This window comes from Cucurbita pepo, chromosome LG05, assembly GCF_002806865.2.
Source record: "Cucurbita pepo subsp. pepo cultivar mu-cu-16 chromosome LG05, ASM280686v2, whole genome shotgun sequence".
In the NCBI taxonomy this organism is placed as follows: Eukaryota; Viridiplantae; Streptophyta; class Magnoliopsida; order Cucurbitales; family Cucurbitaceae; genus Cucurbita; species Cucurbita pepo.
Window position 1 is genome coordinate 8835761 of NC_036642.1, and position 20611 is coordinate 8856371.

The 20611-nt window shown below is 35.8% G+C and overlaps 4 protein-coding genes across 4 annotated transcripts; 1 reads left to right on the forward strand and 3 right to left on the reverse strand.

The window, feature by feature from the left end:
* Positions 1–767: 767 nt before the first annotated feature.
* Positions 768–3902, reverse strand: LOC111795133 (protein RER1A-like). Its single transcript, XM_023677391.1, has 4 exons — positions 3764–3902; positions 2851–3222; positions 1400–1580; positions 768–1245 (listed from the first exon to the last, which is right to left on the reverse strand). Exons 2-4 carry the CDS (start codon positions 3198–3200, stop codon positions 1192–1194), a joined length of 585 nt encoding a protein of 194 aa, XP_023533159.1. The 5' UTR covers positions 3201–3222; positions 3764–3902; the 3' UTR covers positions 768–1191.
* A 4390-nt stretch (positions 3903–8292) lies between these two features.
* LOC111795134 (F-box protein At2g16365-like) lies at positions 8293–12670 on the forward strand. Its single transcript, XM_023677392.1, has 6 exons — positions 8293–8474; positions 8859–10263; positions 10473–10498; positions 10896–12167; positions 12260–12373; positions 12444–12670. The coding sequence occupies exons 2-4, from the start codon at positions 8889–8891 to the stop codon at positions 11649–11651; spliced, it is 2157 nt and encodes a 718-aa protein (XP_023533160.1). The 5' UTR covers positions 8293–8474; positions 8859–8888; the 3' UTR covers positions 11652–12167; positions 12260–12373; positions 12444–12670.
* On the reverse strand, positions 12109–14543 carry LOC111795135 (SNF1-related protein kinase regulatory subunit gamma-1-like). The gene is made up of 7 exons (XM_023677393.1): positions 14215–14543; positions 13943–14103; positions 13758–13871; positions 13526–13684; positions 13074–13156; positions 12791–12982; positions 12109–12634 (listed from the first exon to the last, which is right to left on the reverse strand). The coding sequence occupies exons 1-7, from the start codon at positions 14333–14335 to the stop codon at positions 12238–12240; spliced, it is 1227 nt and encodes a 408-aa protein (XP_023533161.1). The 5' UTR covers positions 14336–14543; the 3' UTR covers positions 12109–12237.
* A 697-nt stretch (positions 14544–15240) lies between these two features.
* LOC111795124 (glucose-1-phosphate adenylyltransferase large subunit 1-like) lies at positions 15241–18811 on the reverse strand (the record flags this gene model as incomplete). Its single annotated transcript, XM_023677380.1, has 14 exons — positions 15241–15698; positions 15788–15848; positions 15929–16035; positions 16128–16232; positions 16308–16394; positions 16462–16542; positions 16673–16858; positions 16973–17066; positions 17165–17220; positions 17316–17399; positions 17485–17577; positions 17679–17849; positions 18414–18536; positions 18641–18811. Coding segments are annotated over 14 exons (1521 nt in total), but the record flags the coding sequence as incomplete, so codon positions are not given.
* Between the last annotated feature and the right edge of the window lie 1800 nt (positions 18812–20611).

Here is a 20611-nt window from a genome sequence, read left to right on the forward strand (position 1 = left end):
TTGTAATAATTTAATCATTGAAATTTAATATATTATAATTTAATATGTTACGGAAATAATTATCCATGTAAATCAAAATTATTAAGGATCGGAGTAAAAATTAAATTACTATAGTTTTAAAAATTTTAAAGACTAAATTGCTATACAATATAATTATTAATATTATATTTTAGTATACTAATTAAATTATTATTTTCATTAAAATTTAAGAACCAAATATATTTATAAACAAAATAGAATATAATGACGTGTTAATATAATTTAATTGGTTAATAAGTTTTTTTCGCTTTACAAATTAGACAATTTAGAAAGTTATTATAATTTATTAAATTTATATTGCAAATAATAATAATAATAAATATCATTATGAAAACCTAATCTCTCCCTATCTCTAACTATTATAGAAACTAATAAAGTACAATAAAAACTCTAAAATCTTAATATTTAGATATTAATTTTGTACTAAAAAATACAATTCTTCATTTTGATAATAATTTTAAGCCAAACATTGCTCAAATTGATGATAAATAAAAAAGAATATCGAAAATTCGAGTGATCGAAGCTGAAATAGCTACTTTCGAAGTAACATTTAGAGTCAGAGCCAGAAAGAGTATTCCTCACTTCATTCTCTCATTCAAAATCATGCATCGACTTTCATCTCGTGATACGTAATTATCTACAAAGAGAAGACAATTCTAAAGAATTTTGTTACCTTTTTTTTTTTTATGCCTTCACCTTCAGTCATGACTCTGTTCATACAGAATGAATACTCTCAACAACATCATTATCAATATAATCACACAAAGTTCCCACCCACATATGATTGGGGGAATTCTACAAGAACACTGCAACAATCAGCTTAAATTTTCCACAGCAGGGCAAAAAAAGGGGTGGGAGGGGGAATCGAAAACAGGAAACGAAAATTTCAAATGGCATCCTGCGAAGAACGAACGAACGAACGAACCGGTATTAAACTGGGAATTTCTACAACAGCAGTTCTTCAGTTATCATAAAGGATTTGGCATAGCCATGTGTTGTGCATCATATCATCAATGATTTAAATCCATATGCAAACTTAACTACAAGTAACTTCAATGAAAAAATTTGCTGCTACTATGAATATCCAAATCTCTAATTTCTTCCTCCCTTCAGTACTTGTACTAATTGCTGTAAATAATAGGGAGCCATGAATCAATCGTTGTTGGAGATACTGCTACCTGCAGAAGGTTTCTTCCCACCGTACTTCTGTAAATTATCAAATGTTTTGTATGAATATTTGTTTCCTTGACAGAAGACATGTCAAAAGCAAGACTAACAACTCTAACTACATTCGTAAATCACGGCATTATAAGGTCGGAGAAACGTAAACGGTATGTATAAGAAGTAATTCGTGAGTCACCTGCTTTCCAAGACTAAATGGAATGTATTTGTATTTGATCATATGTGAAATCTGACGCCTCATTGTCAGCACAAAAAGGACAATCCAGTAACAAAGTAAGATAGGCCAGAAGACGGGCACGTCGAATATGGAAAAGAAGGTCATTACGAAGGCAATGCAAAAGGCCTTTGTAAAAGAGTACCTACAAACACAAATTTTCATTTATATGAGAAATGAACAAAAACAAAACTTATTAACTTCCAAAAGGGATGGTGTCATGGGGGTGGACAAGAAATACAACACCATAGAATCCAAACGGTAATCAATCGAAGCATTCAAATTCGAAAGTAATAACAAAGAGTGTGCTAAGCTATTAGAACGAAAATCCTTTTCAATCGTCTCCACAACTATAACTAGACCAGAATGAAGAATCAAAATATAAGAGAAAAAGAGCTGCATAAACACTCGAGTAAAATTCTGCAGAAACAGTATCCATGAATCAACCACGAGGCAAAAATAAACATTTCTAAAGTCCGTAGAAAAGTTTCACAAATAATAAATTGGCAAAATTAGTAACCCAAGTGTCACACCCTTGCATGATCTGAAAGGGTTGGTAGAGCTCTTCCAAATAAATTCATAATGAAAGGGAGAAAGCTCCAAGGATCAAGGGAGGTCTTTCTGTTACAGGGCAAACTTGAGATGCTTATTAGGGCCTTTCCTGGAGTAGCAATTATCTCATATGTCTACTTCACAAAGCACCTACACAATATTTGAGAGCACTACCCATTAAAGAGGTTAAAATTCTAGAGCCATTGTTGTCCTGAGCGACGTCTATAATGTTCGGGAGCCTTATCCAGAGAGAAAGCAAGTAGAAAGAAAACGAACGGAACAGAAACTAAATAGAGAAAAGGGACAAAGTTACAAAGTCCCAATGAGACTAGGTTCTTCAAAAACCATCAAAATTTAAATGAGAACCAACAAACATGTAGGTGAACTTTTTCTAAACGATAACTGTATCTTCCCTGTCTAGTTTAAATACTAAGCCCAAAGGAAAATGCATTTTTCTGTTCCATCACATCCTAATTCTTGGGCTATAAACTATGTAAGTAAGCTGTAGGACGGTGCCAGAAAAAGAAGCATGACCGTGTCGGGATGTCAAACATTCCGCATGCATAAAGAGCAAAGCCCATAAACAAGCACCAAAGTATTAGTGATCACAACGGATAAAAGATAGACACAAAAGATTTTTTCACAACAAAACCAAATACAGCACACCTCACTGTGTCATTTCCTGACCAAAGGCAACCCAAGATTAGTAAAGTTTTCAGTCCCAAACCAGACATAATAGACATACAAAATACTGAAAATCGGATTTGTATCGACGAAACTACATAAAAGCAAGCTTCAAAGTTTACCAACCAAATACAAACAGGTAAATGATGCAAAGCTCGTGATCGAAGTTCCTTAGTTACCAAAATTTAAACTCTGGAAGTCGGCGAATGAACGGCTTGAATTCATCTGAACCTTTAGTTGGCAGCAAAGGTCCATCCGAAACTTCCATCTCCGGGTCAACCAAGGGCGACAAAAATCCAATCAACAAATTGAGTATATAGATACCCAAACCATATGAAACAATGTAGAACCCTTGAATATAGTAGACCCTCAAAGCATAAATTGCCACTACAAAAAGGGTTCCAATCCATCTGTAGACAGCATGTGGGGTAGTCTTATCCAGATAATATTGATAAAGCCTTGAAATATCATGTTGCCACTGACTCAATGGTGCTGCCGCTGAGGCAGTTTCACCTCCTATACCGTCCATTGAGTATTAAAACCTTCAATATCTGCATATGACCCATACAAATTATTCAACTCCTTGAACTTTTGGTATAAAATCCACAAAAATATGCATGTTGAAAGTTAATTAGCTCTAGAAAATGACGGGAAAATAACCCCAATACACTTTACATTCGAGATCCTAGAAGCAAAAAACAACCTTCAAAGGGCTTCCACCAATTAATTAAAACACAAAGCAACAGATACCATTAGGGTTCCACACAATTAGATCCGAAATGAACACGCCCTAGAAATCAACAATCAAAAGAAATAAAACGATTTCCACATAGTCGTGGCAGAAAAATACAAGCAAAATAACTTATCCATAGCATGAAACATTCTGCTTTTGGCAANAACAGTATACCTCAAATGCAAAGCAAGATAAACAAGAGAAGAAACGGAAAAACATCTAGAAAAGCTAAGAAAGTCAAATTCATCCTCGAACAAAGGCAAGATTACAAATCTTAAAAAAAAACCCAAATCAGAAAATCAACATTGAAGAACAGGGAAAGAAGAAGATAAATGGAAATCGAACAACGAGGGTCTAACCTTGGAGTAAGATTTGAAGCTCAAGGAGCACGAAAAATGGAGATTCGGATGTAAGGAGGCGAAGAAAGAGCAGATCTGCGAGTCTCGTGGGACTTTGATTTTTCAATATTAATATTTATATTGTTCTTTGTTTCATTGATGAGAAGAGCGCCAGACTCAGATAATAAATAAATTAGTTAACCATTAAAAAAAAATTAAAATTACATAATTTTTAATATAGTTTTTATTTATTTTTTTATATTTCAAAATTTTATAATTTTCACTATATTAATATTATAATATTATTTACGAGGGAAATATAAATAGATAAATTAGGTATTAATTTTTTTTGTGTAATATTTTTATTTGTTTTTTTAATTTAATTTTCATTTGTTTTGCATATTTGTCTTCCACTTTCATTTTTAATGTTTCTAGTCATTTATGTAATTTTTTATTAACTAATTTAAATTATTTAAATTAATTAATTGTCCCCAAATTTTCAATATTATAATAATTAAAATAATTTTTGAAAATAAAATTCAATAACTAAAAAACATTAATGAAAAAATATATAAAATTAAGTTATGATTATAAACATTTAAAACTGTTCCCCGATCTCGTTAACGAACGGAAGGCAATTGGTCTGTGATTTTAAAATTCGACGAGGGCAGGTAAGAATAACATGCTGAGGAATTTGCCATATTTTATCGCCAAAACGGGTTAGGCCCATTTAAACCTTATTGGGCTTATTTAATATCTATTTTGGGCCTTGCGTTAGATTTTTTTTTTTTTAATTTATGAAAAATATTTATATTTACGGTATGAATTAATTTTTTTTTTTTTTAATATTCAAGAATCAATTAATTTTAAAAATATTCACGGAATCAAACGTAGTTACAAATGTGAAGGTTTGTTTCGAGTGGGTCGAGTTGAGCGGTTAACGGATCTTTTCCTTCAATTTTCTTTCGGTTTCTGTTTTCTTCAACTTTGATGATAAGTTTTCTTCACGAATCACTCCAATTCCTTCCACAGTTCACGAGTCACGGTTAAGACAAATTGAATAGAACAAAATTTACCTTAAATCATTGGTTCTATAAAGAGAATTTAGGCGAAGAAAATTTAAGTCTGAAACTCATAAACATCACGAGGAATCAATTAGATAAGAATGAGCTCAAGTCATAGCTTGTTCACGGAGATTTTAACCGAGGAAATTTTGAATAAATAAACCCAAAAATCTTATTGTGATCTCGACCCAAACAAAATTAACTAATTTTGTAGTAAAATTAAAATTTAAGTACATATATTAACCTATAGAAAATAATAATAAGAAGAAATCACAAAAAAAAAANAATAAAAAATGAAGTGAACCCAGTAAAGTTTTGTCATCATTACATATGGAGGATTTCTTTGTTGTTTCAACAAAATCGATCGTGTCAAATGACAACAAAAAAGTCAAAATTAGGGTTCATGTGGGCTATGTAGAGACGTCCACGGGCAAGACGAGGACCGAGAAGCCTTCTCTGTCCCAATTCTACTTCCTTGTTCCCATCTGTTTCCCATCTCGATCCTACGAAATTTCTTATTTATTTTTGTGAGGATCAGATTGTCCGTGTAGAATTATTTATATATATTAAATATTAATATTAAAAAATTGTTTGAGTGGATTTATATTTTTTTTTTTGTTCGGATAAGACATCACTATAGTAATTTGATATTTTATGGAACAAAAATTGACCGTTCATAATAACTTTACATCGGGATGAGTCGAACAAGATAAAGTTTATTTTGTGTTAAAGCATATCTTCTTTTGATGAAAAGCATCTTCAACCTAATCTTTTTAATGGTCGACCAGTAACATTTCATTTAGTTGCATATTGTCTCGAGAAGAAATGACATTCATTCGAATTGGTACGAGTAATTATTTAAAGACATAATCTTTGTGTACGTAATGAAAATAACAAATCAAGCGGTCAAAATCATAATTCGTCACGGTACGTGTCGAGAAATAAATTTTAAATTTTGTAATTAAAAAAAAAAAAGAGAGAAAATGACAGGCAACTGCCGGTTGTATTATTACCTTAGATGAGACTGAATTTTAAGACTCTCTCAATTATGGAAAATCATTAAATTATGCTTAAGCCAATAATCACTTGTTGAAATAGACTTAATTGAATGACGTGGATGAATCTCAGCCACGATTCCGCCCCTTAGGTCCCTGAGCATGGTGCGTGGTCTCACTACATCATGACACGTGGCAGATGCATTTGCCCATCAAATATCTCACCTTTGTCACGTAATACTTTCTGCATTAAATGAATTATATCTATATATTTACATAACAATAATGGGACATTAAATATAATGGACACTTTTACCCTTATATTTGGTTGAGTTGCATCCATAAACAAATGTTGGCGTTTTGACCTTTTATGTCTTTTTCGGTAATTCATAAAGGTGTAATTTTTGAGTTAATTGAGGTGATAACTCGAACAACCTAAATATAGTTTATAACTAAGACAATCTACTTCTGTTCGACAATACATATTACATTAATAACTAAAATTTCACACAGCATCACTAACAATTATTATAGACGTTAAATATTATTAATTTTCATAATAATTTTAAAAGTTCTGACAAAAAAAATTTCTACCTATAAATTAACCCAAATTTATGGTTTGGATTAGATAGTTCGAACTAGTTGAGTTCTCAAGTCATTCGAACAACTCTGTTGGATGAAAGTCTCACATCGGCTCATTTAAGGAATGATCATGAGTTTATAATTAAGTAATACTATTTCTATTGGTGTAAGGCTTATAGGAAAGCCCAAAGCAAAATCATGAGTGTTCGAGAAAAACAATATCATACCACTGTGGAGATTCGTGTCATGCCCTAAACTTAGCCATGTCAATAGAACACCCAAATGTCGAACAAAAATATTGTGAGCCTCGATTAAAGAGGCATTTTGGGAAGTTAAAAGTAAATAAGTTTTTTATACCAATTTAATTAATTACACACAATTTATTACAATCAAATATTGATGAATTAATCGTAAATAGAACCATTTTAATAATTTATAAATATATTATTAAACATGTTTTTAAAATATTATTAAATTATTATAAAAAAAATACAAGTCTAATTTTTATCCAATTAATAACTAATCATTTTTATAGTTTCTTTTTTCTTTTTTCTTTTTACAGTAATTAATTAGCGGTAACTTTTAGAAACTGTTGAGAATAATTGTTGTGGGTCCAGTCTTTTGGAATGGACAGGTGGCAGTTCGTACCCGGCTGGGATGGCTCAGCGTATGTAGCCGAGCCGGGTCCTGTTTGGGTTTTTCGTACAGATTTTTGAGCTCCGCTGTGGACCGACAACTCTTGCAGCCTTGGCTCCACTCCCTTTGGCCCACCCCTCCAATATTGGAGTTTGTTTATCTCACGACTATTTTTTAATATTTTATTAACCAAATAAAAAAAAAAGATTTCGAAAAAAAAAAAAAAAATTAAGGACGATAATAATACGTTAGACATCACAAACCTTTACAATGGTACGAGGTTGTCCACTTTAACATGCTTTAGGTGACACACGTGCTACAATGGTCAGGACAAAAGGTCGTGAACTGCGAGAGTGAGCTAACTTAAAAAACATGTGTTCATGAAGTCAGAATCGCTACTAATCGTCGGTCAACCATACGATGATGAGTTCGTTCACGGGCTTCGTACACCCCACCCATCATCTCATTGTATGTCATTGTAATTTGACGGAAAATTAATTTTTTAAGAAAAGAATTTGAAAATAGATACTAAAAAGATATTAAAATAAAAATAAAAATTAAATTAAATTAAATTTGAAAAGGAATAAATTGAAAATTATTGTTGCCGGTATTTAAACCTACAAATGGCATTTAAAAAAAGTCGTGAATCTTGGATGCAATCACACGTGGCAAAGATATTTTGTCTACTCTTAGATATTTATTCATTCAACCCTCCCTCACCTCAGCCCTAAGGTTTCCTAATTTTTTTTAATTTCTCGAGTAATTAATATATTAATTACTTAAGAAATTAAAAAAAATTAAATTTATTTTAGACAAATTTTAAAAAATATATATTGAAAGGGAGGCTAATAAAATTTAACAAAATAGATATTAATTAAAAATCTAAATTAAAAGATTGGATCAAAATATATCAATTTATTTTTCTTTGTGAAAATGACGTGGAAAATAAAAAAGGAGTATTTCCAATAAAAAAAAATAGAAAAAGAAAAAGTAGTGACAAATTGGAAAAGTGCAGGATAAGTGGGGCCCACGCTGTAGCGCGGCTTCGTCTATCCACCATGTGGCTCTAGCTAATTAACGCAAATATTTTTTATTAAAAAAGAAAAAAAGAAAAAGGAAAAAAGAAAGTCGTCTGCAGATTCTTCTCTTGGCTTTCACTATCTTCGATTTCCCGTCACCTCCAATTTTCTGTGTTCATCCATGGTTGCTCTTTCCAATTCTCCCTCTTCCATTAATTTCAACCTCTCTCTCCTTCTCTCTTGAATCGGTACGTACTCTCTGTTTCGTCTTTATAATCAATCTTCTCTCTCGATCTGTGGCTCGAATCTCCTCTCCTCTCTCTCTGGACCTCTGGACCTCTGGACCTCTGGACCGCTGTCGGCTGCGCTGTTGCTTCCTGGAGAATTTCTCTCTCTGTATCTCTTTTTTCCTTTTAGTTCGGTTCGACTTTCCAAGTTGCGTATGTAATCTTTTCTTCACTTCCAATGATGAATGTAAATCTGCATAGTAACATGTATGTAGGTCTGTTGCTCGTAGGTTTCGTGGAGTATTTTGGTTGTAGTTTTCCAAAGTATCGTTGGATGATTGAATTGTTCTGAGATTCTTGAGTTTCGTATTGTTTTTTTTTTTTTTTTTTTTTTTTTTTTTTTTTTTTTTTTTTTTTTTTTTTTTTTTTTTTTTTTTNTTTTTTTTTTTTTTCTACTGGCTGAATTTAATGAACTTCTGGTTGGGCTGAATTCGAAGTATGTTGTAAACCTCTGACTTCTCCTCATCTAGGGTTTTTGGTTGATTTGATTTTACTTCTCTGTGTGGAATAATAATAGTTATTCTGAATTTCAGGTGCTAGCAGTGAGGGATTGTCCTGTTACCATGTCTGATCATATCATGAAGTCATACCAAGAAGGGAAGGGAACGTCAATGCGGCCCTACCATTCAGTTTGGTTGGCTCATTGGTCACGTCCAGGCTGCAAATCAGCAAATGGAGCCTGCAATAATTTATCGACCAGCGGAGAGTCTGGTGAGGAGAGTTCTCAAACTAAGAAGCGCCCTTTGCTTGAAGGTCCAATGGCAACTACTGTCACTGCAAATCATGACATTGGGTCTGGAGAAGTAGCAGGAGTACGTGCAGATAATACCAACAATATGACTGGAAGATCTAAGAAGTGCAGGAAAGAAAGGTTAGATTCTGAGCCCTTTCCTATGATCAATGATTCTCAGCATAGAGGGGGTAAATTGGCTCTGAAGATTGAACAGGCTACGGCTAGTCGAAGTGGAGCTTTGAAATTTCATACCGGTTCTGAATCTGAGCGCAAAACTTCGTCCATGGATGGAAAGGGGAGTCAGTGGCCATCGCTGCTTGCAGTAGTTCCTGAAAGAGGTAAGCCCAAGAAGGAACAGATAAAGTCCAAAGACACACACCAACATGGGGATCCCAGTAAGTTCCCTAACAACAATGCCCCAACTGTTTCACCATTTGTTGGAGATGAGACTGTGGCATCAGCTTCCAACTTTGTACCTTATGAAATGAGTAATCTGTTCCCATTCTCCACATGTGAACAAAGTATCAACAACGAACCAAATTCCTGTTTGGCATCCAAAAAGCAGGTTGAGAATACTAATTTCCATACTTACTCTACTCTTTTTGTTCAAGAGACAAAAATCAACCAACTTTTGGATACAACGCAAGCTACAAATGCACTGTCAAGGCAGCACATGAGAACGTTTTTACTGCATAATCCCTCTTCAAGCAATCTTGACCAGCAAAATCCATACCCCATACAATGTGACACTAGGAAAAATAGTTCAAATGCCTTACCCTTTCAAAGTCAGGACAACCATTCAGACACTGCCTTACCAGAATACTTATACCATGGAGGTTACTCAATGCAGAGGCTTCCATTTTCTGTCCACGACGTGGAAACTATGAGAATATGTACCACTGTAGACTCTGTTGGACAGGCGCTCAGGGGTCCTCCAAAATTTTGTCAGACAACTCACCGTTTAATGATCACTAAAAAGACTGATGTTGACTTGTATGAAGGTCAGGCGTTTAAAGTGGCATCTACCAATCTCAAAGAAGAATCTGCATGTGCACTTCTTGGTTCATCCACCAATTTAGGCAGAGACGATCATAAGGAAAATGAAGATCTTGGAAATATGAGGAGTGCTACTTCTTTGAGCAACGAGTCATCATCTGAGACTGATATTATGGACATGGATGCATACCAAGACAACCATTCGAGGGGTATGTCTTTGTAGTTTCTATCCTTTGATTCTTCCATTTTTGCTTGACGCTTGAAATAACAAAGAAAAGGTAAAAGTATCGATTCACTGGATCACCAATGAATCATCTACGGTACCCATTAGTCTGCATAGTTCCAATTACGAATTTCTTATCATTTGTTTGTTCATTTGTGTTCCCTTCTAACTTGTGGGTTTGTCCTTCTCTTGCAGACATGGATACATCAGAAGCAGATAAGGTAAGATGGAGTCTATATGAGGTTTCACTCTGTTAAGTTCATTCCCTTGCGTGTCAAATCAAATTTATGCTGTTGGTCACGAACCATTATAAGCCTACTGCCTTACGCAATACTGTTCTTTGTTTCCTCCCCGTTTTCCCTCCCTTTCTTCCCATGATAAATTTATAAGTCTATTACCTGGTTTTCATGATTCCCAAACGTCCAAATGGATTGGTCCAATAGAAACTTTTATTTGCTTGAATGTTCATCAAAATACAAATGCAGGATGGATGGTTAGCTCATCAAGCCTTGTACATTTTAATTATCATTGGAATTGATGATATTGGAGGATTAGGTCCGAGAATTTTCAACTATTACGAAGTTTTTTACTGAACTAAAATGGCTCTGGGATTTGCAGGAGTTGAGGAGTTCAAAATCACCACTGCTCTCTGTGAGTGCAATTGGTTCGGTTAGAAAGCAAATTGGAGGTCCGCTGCGGACGAAAAGATTACTTAATATAAACGAAAGGCCACCCAATCGCTCTACTTCTACAAGCCTGATGGAAAACGGGGAGTCAAGTACCTCTAAAACACAAACTTTAGACGCAGAACACCTCCTTTCAAATGCTGAGCAGCAAAGATTTTCGAACTCCACTGCCCCTCCAGAAGACTCTTCTAAACGGGAGATAGACAGTGGGTGGGTTAAACGTCTTAGGCCATGCGCTTCAGAGTCTGTTCATGACACAAAGAGCACGAAAAAGGAGGAAGACTCTTCCTGTGATAAAGCCAATCAGCTCTTCAATAAAATGAAACGCAGCTCAACCAGCTCTGATCGCTCTAGGGGTCCACTCCATGGACAAGAGCAATTGGCAGTTGGCCAAACGGCAACTATAGTAAAAGCTAGTGACTTGTGCAGCAACTTGAGATTAAAAAATCGAGGAATGATACTCTCCAGTCCCTGGATTCGAAGATTATGTCATAATAGACCAACATCTTCTGAAAGAAATCTTGAAACTGCTGTGGTTCACAAATCACAATGTTCTAGGCCAATTTTAAATAAGCCAATGCCCAGTATAGCTGCTATGGCATTGATGGGCAAGACAGTGACTGGGCTTCAGCCATGTGAGTTCAGCAGAAGAGGATCTTCACTGGTCTGGAATACCGAGGGTATTTGACAACCCCGAGTCGCTTAAGTTTCGACACTATTGATATCTAGAAATGGAGTTATTTCTATTGAACTGCCTGGCCATCATCAACTCAGACCCAAGTAGTTTGAACTGCTAGAGAGCTAAGTTAAGCTTCTGGATAAGCTCGTTACAGTTGCCACCACTGCCTGAATGGAAGAAGAGAAGGGTTGCTGTTGGTTCCTTCATATGGTTTTGTGCTCGATTATTCACGATGTACCTCCTAGGGCTGAAGGCAAACGTGAGGCATCCACCCATTTACAGTAAAGAAACGAGCAACGAGCCTGTATACAGTTCTATAGTTTTGAATGATTTGTATTCTGCGTGGTTCTTTCTCAATATATGCTACCACTTTTTGCCTATGATTTTAGCGTTTCTCACTTTTTCCAGGAAGAAAACTAACATACAACCATTATATGGTTGAAGTGGCTAGAGGAACAACATTCAGTAATCCGAAGCTGTCAATATCAATATAGGATGGAAATTTGTGGAGTCTTAACCAATCAGGTAATGGCAACCATGCAGATGAACAACCCCACCTCTTCTCTGGTACATTATTTTTCTCAGATGGTTAAACTCAGCTTTTGTTACAAATTAAGGTCCCATTTCTAACCTCACAGCCAGTATGTTCCAGAGCAGATTCAAAAAAACCACCTCCTTGAATGGTTGAATCCATACAGGGCGGAGCAAACTGAGTTATAACGTCTCCCATGGTGAGTATCCCTGTTGCTTGGTGGGAACTATTGACAAGAAAGCTGAAACTGCTATTTGTTTCTGCCATAGTTTTCATCACTTGCTTCAGAGTGTCATCTCTCTTGATGGTGACTGGAGTGTGCATATTTGGAACTCTGCACTTAACTAGAGGACGAGCGCTCGACAAGGTAAGTGCCCTCTGGCCCCCTTTGACTGTCGGGTTAGAGTCTGCTTGTTCTTTACTCGATTCCATATGCATGAACTCCTTCACTGTTAGCCTCCTGCAATTCATCACTTACGATCCATTGGCAATGGCATCTCTAAGCTTAAATCCTTACCATATGCTATTGTTTAAATTACAAGTTCAGTCTTCAAAATTTTGAATGTGAGGAATTATTCAGATCATCAAAACAAACAAGGGCTTCAAATGAACTTACTTTCTATTCTGAAATAAATATTCCTTCTCCAAGAGAAGATATGTGTCGCTGTTCCTCAAACAGCCAATGAGGCTCTTACTTTCTCTATCTGTTACAGCAACTGCACCCATTTGTTTCTCCCATAGTAAATGAAAGGCTTCCATAATGTTTTGATCGCCATAGACATGAAGAACATGCTCTTCATCATGAAACCTGAATTGACAATGATCAAGAAAGGAAAAGGAAGCAATTATGTTGTTCAATTCCATATAGATCATTCTATTATTCATGTGATGTTCCATACCGAAACTTCGATATAACTTTGTCCACTATGCTGTCAAACCACTCCAAGCCACTTGATTCCAGAAGTAAATGAATTACTGCATTCTGTCATAGAATGCAAACAATTTCAAACACTTGATAAGCTTAAACAAAACAAGTGTTCTTACGTTTAGATATTCGATCAACAAGGTAATCCGAATCTTACTTCGTTTGGTATAGAGCTTTTCCTTGGGTTGATTCCTTATCATTAACCCTCTAAACTTCACTCTAAATAGAGAAGTCTAGCTACATAGTTAGCTGAAACCTTATGATTTGCCTGCTGCTTCCTAGCCCTCACCCCTAAACCATATAACCTGATTGATATCTCTCTCTTCCGAACCGGTTAAAGACCTAGCCACGAGACCAACTCCGGCTTAAGTCTGATTGCTAAGCTACAGAACCAATATCAAAGGTTTATGAAGCAGTAGAAAGTACCTGTGTAATGAAACCAACGACGTGAGAATTGCAGAGCTGAACTACAGGAACAGCTCGCAACCGATGCTTTGAAAGCAATAGCAGAACATGGAAAAGTGTATCCCTCATCCCTACAGGGAAATAAGGATCCCACAAAAATGTCTTCCCTAACTCACCCACCTGAAATTACCCCAAAAACCCATCAAAACAGTGACAAACCATGGAATGCAACAATCAAACAAGAAAGAAACACCTTGGTTTGGCCAATATGTGGATTCTGCTCAAGAAAACTCAGAATCCCACTGACATTCTCTTGTGTTTCCTCTGATTCAATGCATTTGATTTCATTCTCCAACTTCCCAATCTCCTAAACCAGTTCAACATTGAGCCATTCAAGATCAAAACCCTTAAAGACAATTCCAATCAAATTTAAACTACCTGAATACACCATAGAAGCAAGCTTGAGAGATGAACAAAGCCTATGAACCGATCGGGAAATCCCTCACTGGTGACATCGGCAATGAGAGCACAATCCACATTCTTCTTAAACATAACCCTTATTGCATCCTTAACACAGTCCCCAGTCTTCACTTCCAAGACTTGTGGTGGAAAGAAACAGATTAGATCAGATCAGAGAGGGGAATTTCTGAATTGGCATTAAAACAAACAGGTTGCGTGCAGAAGGAAAATAGTGAAGGAGATGGGGTTACCGAGGGCGGATTTGATGCCGGAGATGGAACTGACGGGGATGCGATCGAAATATTGTTGTAAAGCGGTGGCGGAATCGATCTCCGGGGTGCTTTGGGATTGGTTTGATTCAGGCTGCGCCATTTTTCTGATCCAGTTGCGTCTTCTTCTTCTTCTTCTTCTTCTGGTTTCTAGTTGTTGTTCTCCAGATCTTTAACTGCAGGGGTAGAGGAAGTGTGTGCATTGGCTATATTCTTCTCCACGTGTCGATCTTAAATGGATCTTGGACTGCCACGTGTTGATCTAAAATGGATCTTTGTCTGCCATGTGTCATAATCCTTTTCTGTGAAAACGACAGGTTGGTGTTCGAGTTGCTGACAACAAAGAATAGATTCATCCAAAAAGGAAAAGAAAGAGAATAAAAAATGGGACACATTATGCAAGTTTGCAATATTAAACTTTCCCCCTAAAAGATTAGCATTTCACTTTGCTAAGCCATATTTTATTTTTTTTTATAATTGTTCGAGAATGTTCGATTCTCAATTCAACATCGAGTAACTCTATATCAGACATTCTTCTTGTTAGGCCCATTTTTGTATTTCAAGTTAATTTACATTACAACTATTCTCTTAGGATAGGTACACGATCGTAATTATAAATGAGTGCATGATCCTAATATTTTTTTGTTGTTGGAAAGGCTATTTGTTGGCTTAGTCGTTGAAAATGTGGACATAGATAGTGCGATGAGCTCAACACTCGCGTTTGATGTCTATTAATTTAGTCATCGTCCCCCACAAACCGTCTTGTGAAAGAGTGAAATCAGTCTCATTAATGTTGTCTCTCTTTTGCTATATTCGAAACTCTTTCTTTCTCAAGTGGGTTTGAGATATCCGATTGTTAAGCTTCCTCTCCTTGTGCATAGCCTTCCCTTCTTTCACTAACTCACTGTTCTCCTCACCCACTTTAGGCGGGAGGTCGTGTTTTCAACACGATTTGATACAAAACATATAGCAAAGATAGGAATAGCAAAGATAGGAATGGACATGCCATTAACCAAAATTTTTGATATTGATTTGAATATGAAAGTGTCACCAAATATCAATGAAATGATAAAAAAGGTAACAATTATGAAGAATACATAAAGATATAGTTTGTATGTACATAATATAATCTATGAATCTGGGTGAGTAGTAGTAGCCACTCTTATTTAGAGAGAATTACACTAAAGACTTACAATCTCTAGTTAACATCTCCCCTTATATGTTATACTAAAAAGCAACTTTCTTTGCTCCAAACCTATCTATAAATTCATCTTTGTCACTATAATCCTTCTTCTTCTCAGCCTAAATGCTGCAAATGCCATTCTTCAGCTCTCACAGAGCATGTTCGAGACCTCGACACCGCTTTATATGACCGTGCCGTCCTTGATTGTTGCCTTTTCCATTATAATGGTGATTCCCGACCGAACATAGAATCCGTGTTCGGGTCGATCTGCTTCTTCCACGCCCTGAAATTGACAAAGATACAGATTAAGAATGCCTGGAGGTTTTGGGATTGAATGCAGTCAGTTTGTCGAACCGGGTTGGATGCGCTTACTTCTTTGTTCATGATGACGACGTCTTTCCCAATCTTCACGTTCTTATCGATTATGCAGTTCCTGCAGCAAACCCAAGCCCGCCATGAACACTGTTGAAATGTTTGTTGTGCAGTATTTCAAGGTTCGAGTAGACGACTTACCTGATTTTCGTGTTTTGTCCGATCCCAATAGGGACTTTTCCCTCAGCTAGCAGAGCTGCAATTTCGAGTTCAGTTTGGTAATTGTCTGCACCCATCATTATAGTATCCTGTAAGAAAGAAGACAGCAACCTGAGTTACAAACTCTCGTGTTCGTCTAACCTCGGCCATGTCTGACCATTACAGGTTTTTTCTGTTTCACCTGAAGTTCGACACCGTAGTCTAATCTTGACCGTTCACCGATTACCGAATGCTGGATACTACATTCTCTCAGAAAGCATCCATGTGAGATTATGGCATCAACAATCTGCAGAACGCAGTCGAAGCTTAAGACCAGAGTTCTTAAGACGAGCCGAGAATCAGATTGGTTTTATTGATATACCTGACATTTATCAATCTTGGTTGGCGGTAAAAATCGAGGCGATGTATAGAACGGCGTCTTGGGGTCGTAAAATTCGAACTTAGGAAACTGTAAAAAAGTGAAAAATCGATAATCAATGGCGACTAAAGTGAAAATTTCAGTAAATGAAAGCTACCTCTTCCGTGAGGGCCAAGTTTGCTTCATAGAAGGTCCTGATTGTTCCAATGTCCTCCCAATAGTCTCTAAATACAAATGCCTTGGAGAAAAAGGAAGCAATAAAGAGAAGTTACACTCACATATGAATATATCAATGGAAGTCGAAATAAAAAAAGCTCGGTCGGTTCAGAAGTTCTTTTTAAGGTCTAGCAGTCGGACTCGATTCTTACTTGGACGTTGTGCTCCTTTACAGCTGCAGGAATGATTTCTGAGCCGAAGTCGTTAGATGTAGGATATCTCCACTTTAAAAGGTTTAGCAAAACGTCCGTTTTGAAAACGTAAACGCCCATTGATGCAATGTAAGGTGACTTCAACGCCTCCTCCCGAGACAAACCTAATGAAGTTGTATCTACTCGCTGTAGAAAACCGATCAGTTAAACACACGAGCCTTATTCAGCCAAGAAAGATCATTTCCATATATGGCTAGATTCATAGTTTATAACCATTCTATATGTTCTTCAATATTTTACCATTGCATTCAAATGGGCACCCTTTGGCTTCTCCGAAAACTGGATAATTCGACCTCTACTATCGAGTTTCACCAATCCATAGTCCGATGCGCGGCTGCAAAGTTGCGGAGTAAATGAAATAACGTATGAGAGTTGGGCTCTAAAATTCTAAGTAAAAAAGGAATCAAAAGGTAAAAGGTATGTTGATAAGACCTGTCGTCCACAGGTGCGCACGAGATTGAAATATCAGCGTTTCTATCCACGTGATTCTGTGTCCAATCGTAGCATATGATATGATTTTCGACATATAGAACGGTAGCTATTATCACTAATGAGCACGAGCGTTCAAAAATAAAGTTGTTACCTGCACAAAGTCCATATAGTCCATTCTGTACATGTGATCCCCTGCCAAAATTAGAATGTTTTCGACATTTCTGTTCTTGGCATCCTACAAGAATTAATACGTGAATAGCTTTACGATATCAATAAAGAGAAGTTCAGACAGAACAAAAGAAGATAACTCTGTTATGTACCTCGAACACCCAAATAAATTGTCTCACAGCATCTGCCGTTCCTTGGAACCAGTACATCCCGGATTTCCCCGGTGTTTGAGTGGCTGCAAGAACCTGTATATCGAGAGTAAGCTCAGGATCATAACGATCATCGACGTGCTAGGAAAAGATTAGCTCCCTCTTTTTATCATTAAGTTCACAGTTTATCAGTATACCTCCACGAATCCTTCTCCAAAGTTGACACCATTTCCGAAGTACGTTCGTGAAATATGACGATTCAACGAAGCAGAGTTGAACTGGGTAAGCACAAAAATTTTGTTGATCCCACTGTTGAGGCAGTTGCTCATTGGAATATCTATAAGCCTATAGCATCCTCCAACTGGAACCTACAAAAACGAGTAGACGATCAAATTGCATAACTCAACCAACCGATTAGTCTAATAACTTGGAACTATATGATTACACCAGGTAAAATGGCAAAAGCTACCGCTAGCAAATATTGTCCACTTTGGCCCGTAGCCTCATAATTTTAAAACGGTCTATTAGGGAGAGGTTTCCACACCTTTATAAAGAATGTTTCGTTCCCCCCTCCAACCAAAGATCCCTACCCTTGGGGGCCTGGCGTCCTTACTTCCACTTATTCCCCTCTCCAACCAATATGGGGATCTCACAATCCACCCCCTTGGGGGCCAGCGTCTTCACTGGCACTCGTTCTCCTTCCAACCAATGTGGGATCTCACAATCCACCCCCTTGGAGGCAGNAACCACTTTTTTAATATATATATATGTATATATATATATATATAAATATATATATATATATATATTAATNAGGGTCCTCACAGGCACTCGTGCCTCTCTCCAATCGACATGGGATCTCACGATGATTTTGATAGAAAAAAATAACTTCATTTGTTCTAAGAAACACACCAACATTAGTAAGAACTTACAGCAGGTGTGGCCAATCTTCTAGTAAGGGGAAACAGATGAGTCCCAGCACCTCCTCCCAATATGATCGAAGCAACATTCTTGGGGTTAACTTTGACTGTATGAAACGGTGGAGCTTGAATGCTCTTCAAAATCCAATCCAATCCAATCCAATCCAAACAGTTAAGAATCAATCAAAATCAAGATGAGTATTGATCAAACTTCAAGAGATAACAATTATTAAACTCACCGCAGCCTCCTTGGTAATATTTAGTGTAGCAACAACAGAAGCAGCACCATTAGAGGTGAGCTTCAAAGCTTTATTCTCAGATTTCAAACTCTTTGCTAAGCGATTAAACAAAGCATTATTATCCAAACTTCCTCTAACTTTCTCCCCATAAAATCCATTATGATTCAGACACAGNAAAAAAATAATTTATTTATTTATTTATTTTAATGAAAATTGATTTTTTTTTCTTAAAAGAGGCTNGAAACTGAAAGGGGAAGCAATCGGAGGAGGAGAAGGCAGAGGGATGGAATGAAATGGGGCAAGAATAAGGGAAAAACGTGGGAGATTACGAAGAAAGCGGTGGATTAAGGGCATGTATGTGAGTGAGAAGAGGTCTATGAATCAGGAGGATTTTATACTAAAAAAAGGAAATGAACTCGATGGATCAACGGCTTCTTCTTCTTCCTTCTTTGCATTTCCCCCAACACCCAATTTTTAACCATCATCCCCGATTTCTACGCCGCATGCAAACAAGGAATACTTAAGAACATTTGGCGCTGCTCTTNTATGCGAGAGAAATATTATAAAAATATCTCGATTTTGTATCTAACTGTAGTTTGGAATTAAGGATATACACGAGGTTGGGTTGGGTTAAGTTGGAGAATCTTTTGAACCGACGCGAAACTTCAGGTTAGTGATTTGAGCCATCCGTATAGAATTCACGGAATGGAAGCGGTTGGGTTGTCGGATGTTTTTTTTTTATAATTATTTAAAAATTTTAAAATATTATAAAACTTAAATATCAATAATAGATAACTCCAATAAAAGTATGATAGGGTTGGGTTGAATTGTAATCTTATTAAAACAAATGTAACTCGCGAATATATTCTGTTTGAGTTGAGTAATTTGAATTGATCGTGTCGACCTTTTATCTCATAAATACATCCTTTCCAGAAGTCGGGGCATTTATTGCACGTATTATCTCTAGAATTATTATGATTATTTGAGTAATAAATACCGAGTTATTTGCAGTTTTATAGCATGGCTTAATCAATCAGGTAGCATTCCAACCTGACTGACGTTGCAACAAACAATATTTAAAACACTTTTAATATTTAAAATACGTACCTTAACTAAATAATATTTAAAATTTAATGGTTTATTTTCCGTCATTTTCATACAAATATTTAAACATAAATAACATTAAATTGAACTAAATGATGATAAGTCACTCCAACCTTTAATTTAATGGGTTTGTTTAATTTATTTTGTTTAAATAATTATTTTTATTTTTATTGAATTATTTATCTGTCTCAAAATCATGTTAGTATTAGAGTATTCAAATGACTCGATAACCTGACAGACTCGAACCATCTAAGATTATTTTTTTCGGTTTGAGTTCGGTCAATTCTTTAGAAAACTGAAATTTGAGTCGGCTCGCGAGTTGACATTTTTTAAAATCAACTCGACCAACCCAAAAATAGAGATGACATTTACAACTAAGGTTAGTGATGTGCTGTGACTTATGAGGGTTTAATGTTTGATCGTCATGAAGTTTTAGTTATTGATATAATATGTACGGTGGATAAATAAATTTTTTTAAAATAATTAAAAAAAGAACAACTCCACAACCCAACTCTATCCAACCCAAGCCAATGTTTGGGTTTGGTTGCTCCCGTCATTAACTCAACTTTTGAGTTAATTCAAAAGATTTCTTGAACCCAATTCATGTGCACCTCTATTTATTATAAAATATTCGAAACCAAATCATTAATTTATTAAAAATAAAATAACAAACTAAAATTAAACCATCAAAATAATAGTATGAAAAATGAAAAATGAAAATAAAATTTAAGTCAGATATTATTATTATTATTATTATTATTTAATTAAATATATATATATATATAGATATATGTTCTTTTATTTATTATAATTGTTTAAAAGTTTATTTTTACTTTTAGACCACTTTTCTTTTTTTCGAATCTCAAT

Excerpts from the sequence above, each read along its gene's own strand:
- LOC111795133 (XM_023677391.1), bottom strand. The coding sequence starts at position 3,200 with ATGGACGGTATAGGAGGTGAAACTGCCTCAGCGGCAGCACCATTGAGT. Across the intron at positions 1,581-2,850 it reads CTTCCAGAGTTTAAATTTTG|GTACTCTTTTACAAAGGCCT; the intron begins GTAACTAAGGAA and ends TTGTGTTTGTAG. Across the intron at positions 1,246-1,399 it reads CATTTAGTCTTGGAAAGCAG|AAGTACGGTGGGAAGAAACC; the intron begins GTGACTCACGAA and ends GATAATTTACAG.
- LOC111795134 (XM_023677392.1), top strand. The coding sequence starts at position 8,889 with ATGTCTGATCATATCATGAAGTCATACCAAGAAGGGAAGGGAACGTCA. Across the intron at positions 10,264-10,472 it reads CCAAGACAACCATTCGAGGG|ACATGGATACATCAGAAGCA; the intron begins GTATGTCTTTGT and ends CTTCTCTTGCAG. Across the intron at positions 10,499-10,895 it reads ATACATCAGAAGCAGATAAG|GAGTTGAGGAGTTCAAAATC; the intron begins GTAAGATGGAGT and ends TGGGATTTGCAG.
- LOC111795135 (XM_023677393.1), bottom strand. The coding sequence starts at position 14,335 with ATGGCGCAGCCTGAATCAAACCAATCCCAAAGCACCCCGGAGATCGAT. Across the intron at positions 13,872-13,942 it reads TGCTTCTATGGTGTATTCAG|GAGATTGGGAAGTTGGAGAA; the intron begins GTAGTTTAAATT and ends GAACTGGTTTAG. Across the intron at positions 12,635-12,790 it reads TATTTATTTCAGAATAGAAA|GAGGCTAACAGTGAAGGAGT; the intron begins GTAAGTTCATTT and ends GATGAATTGCAG.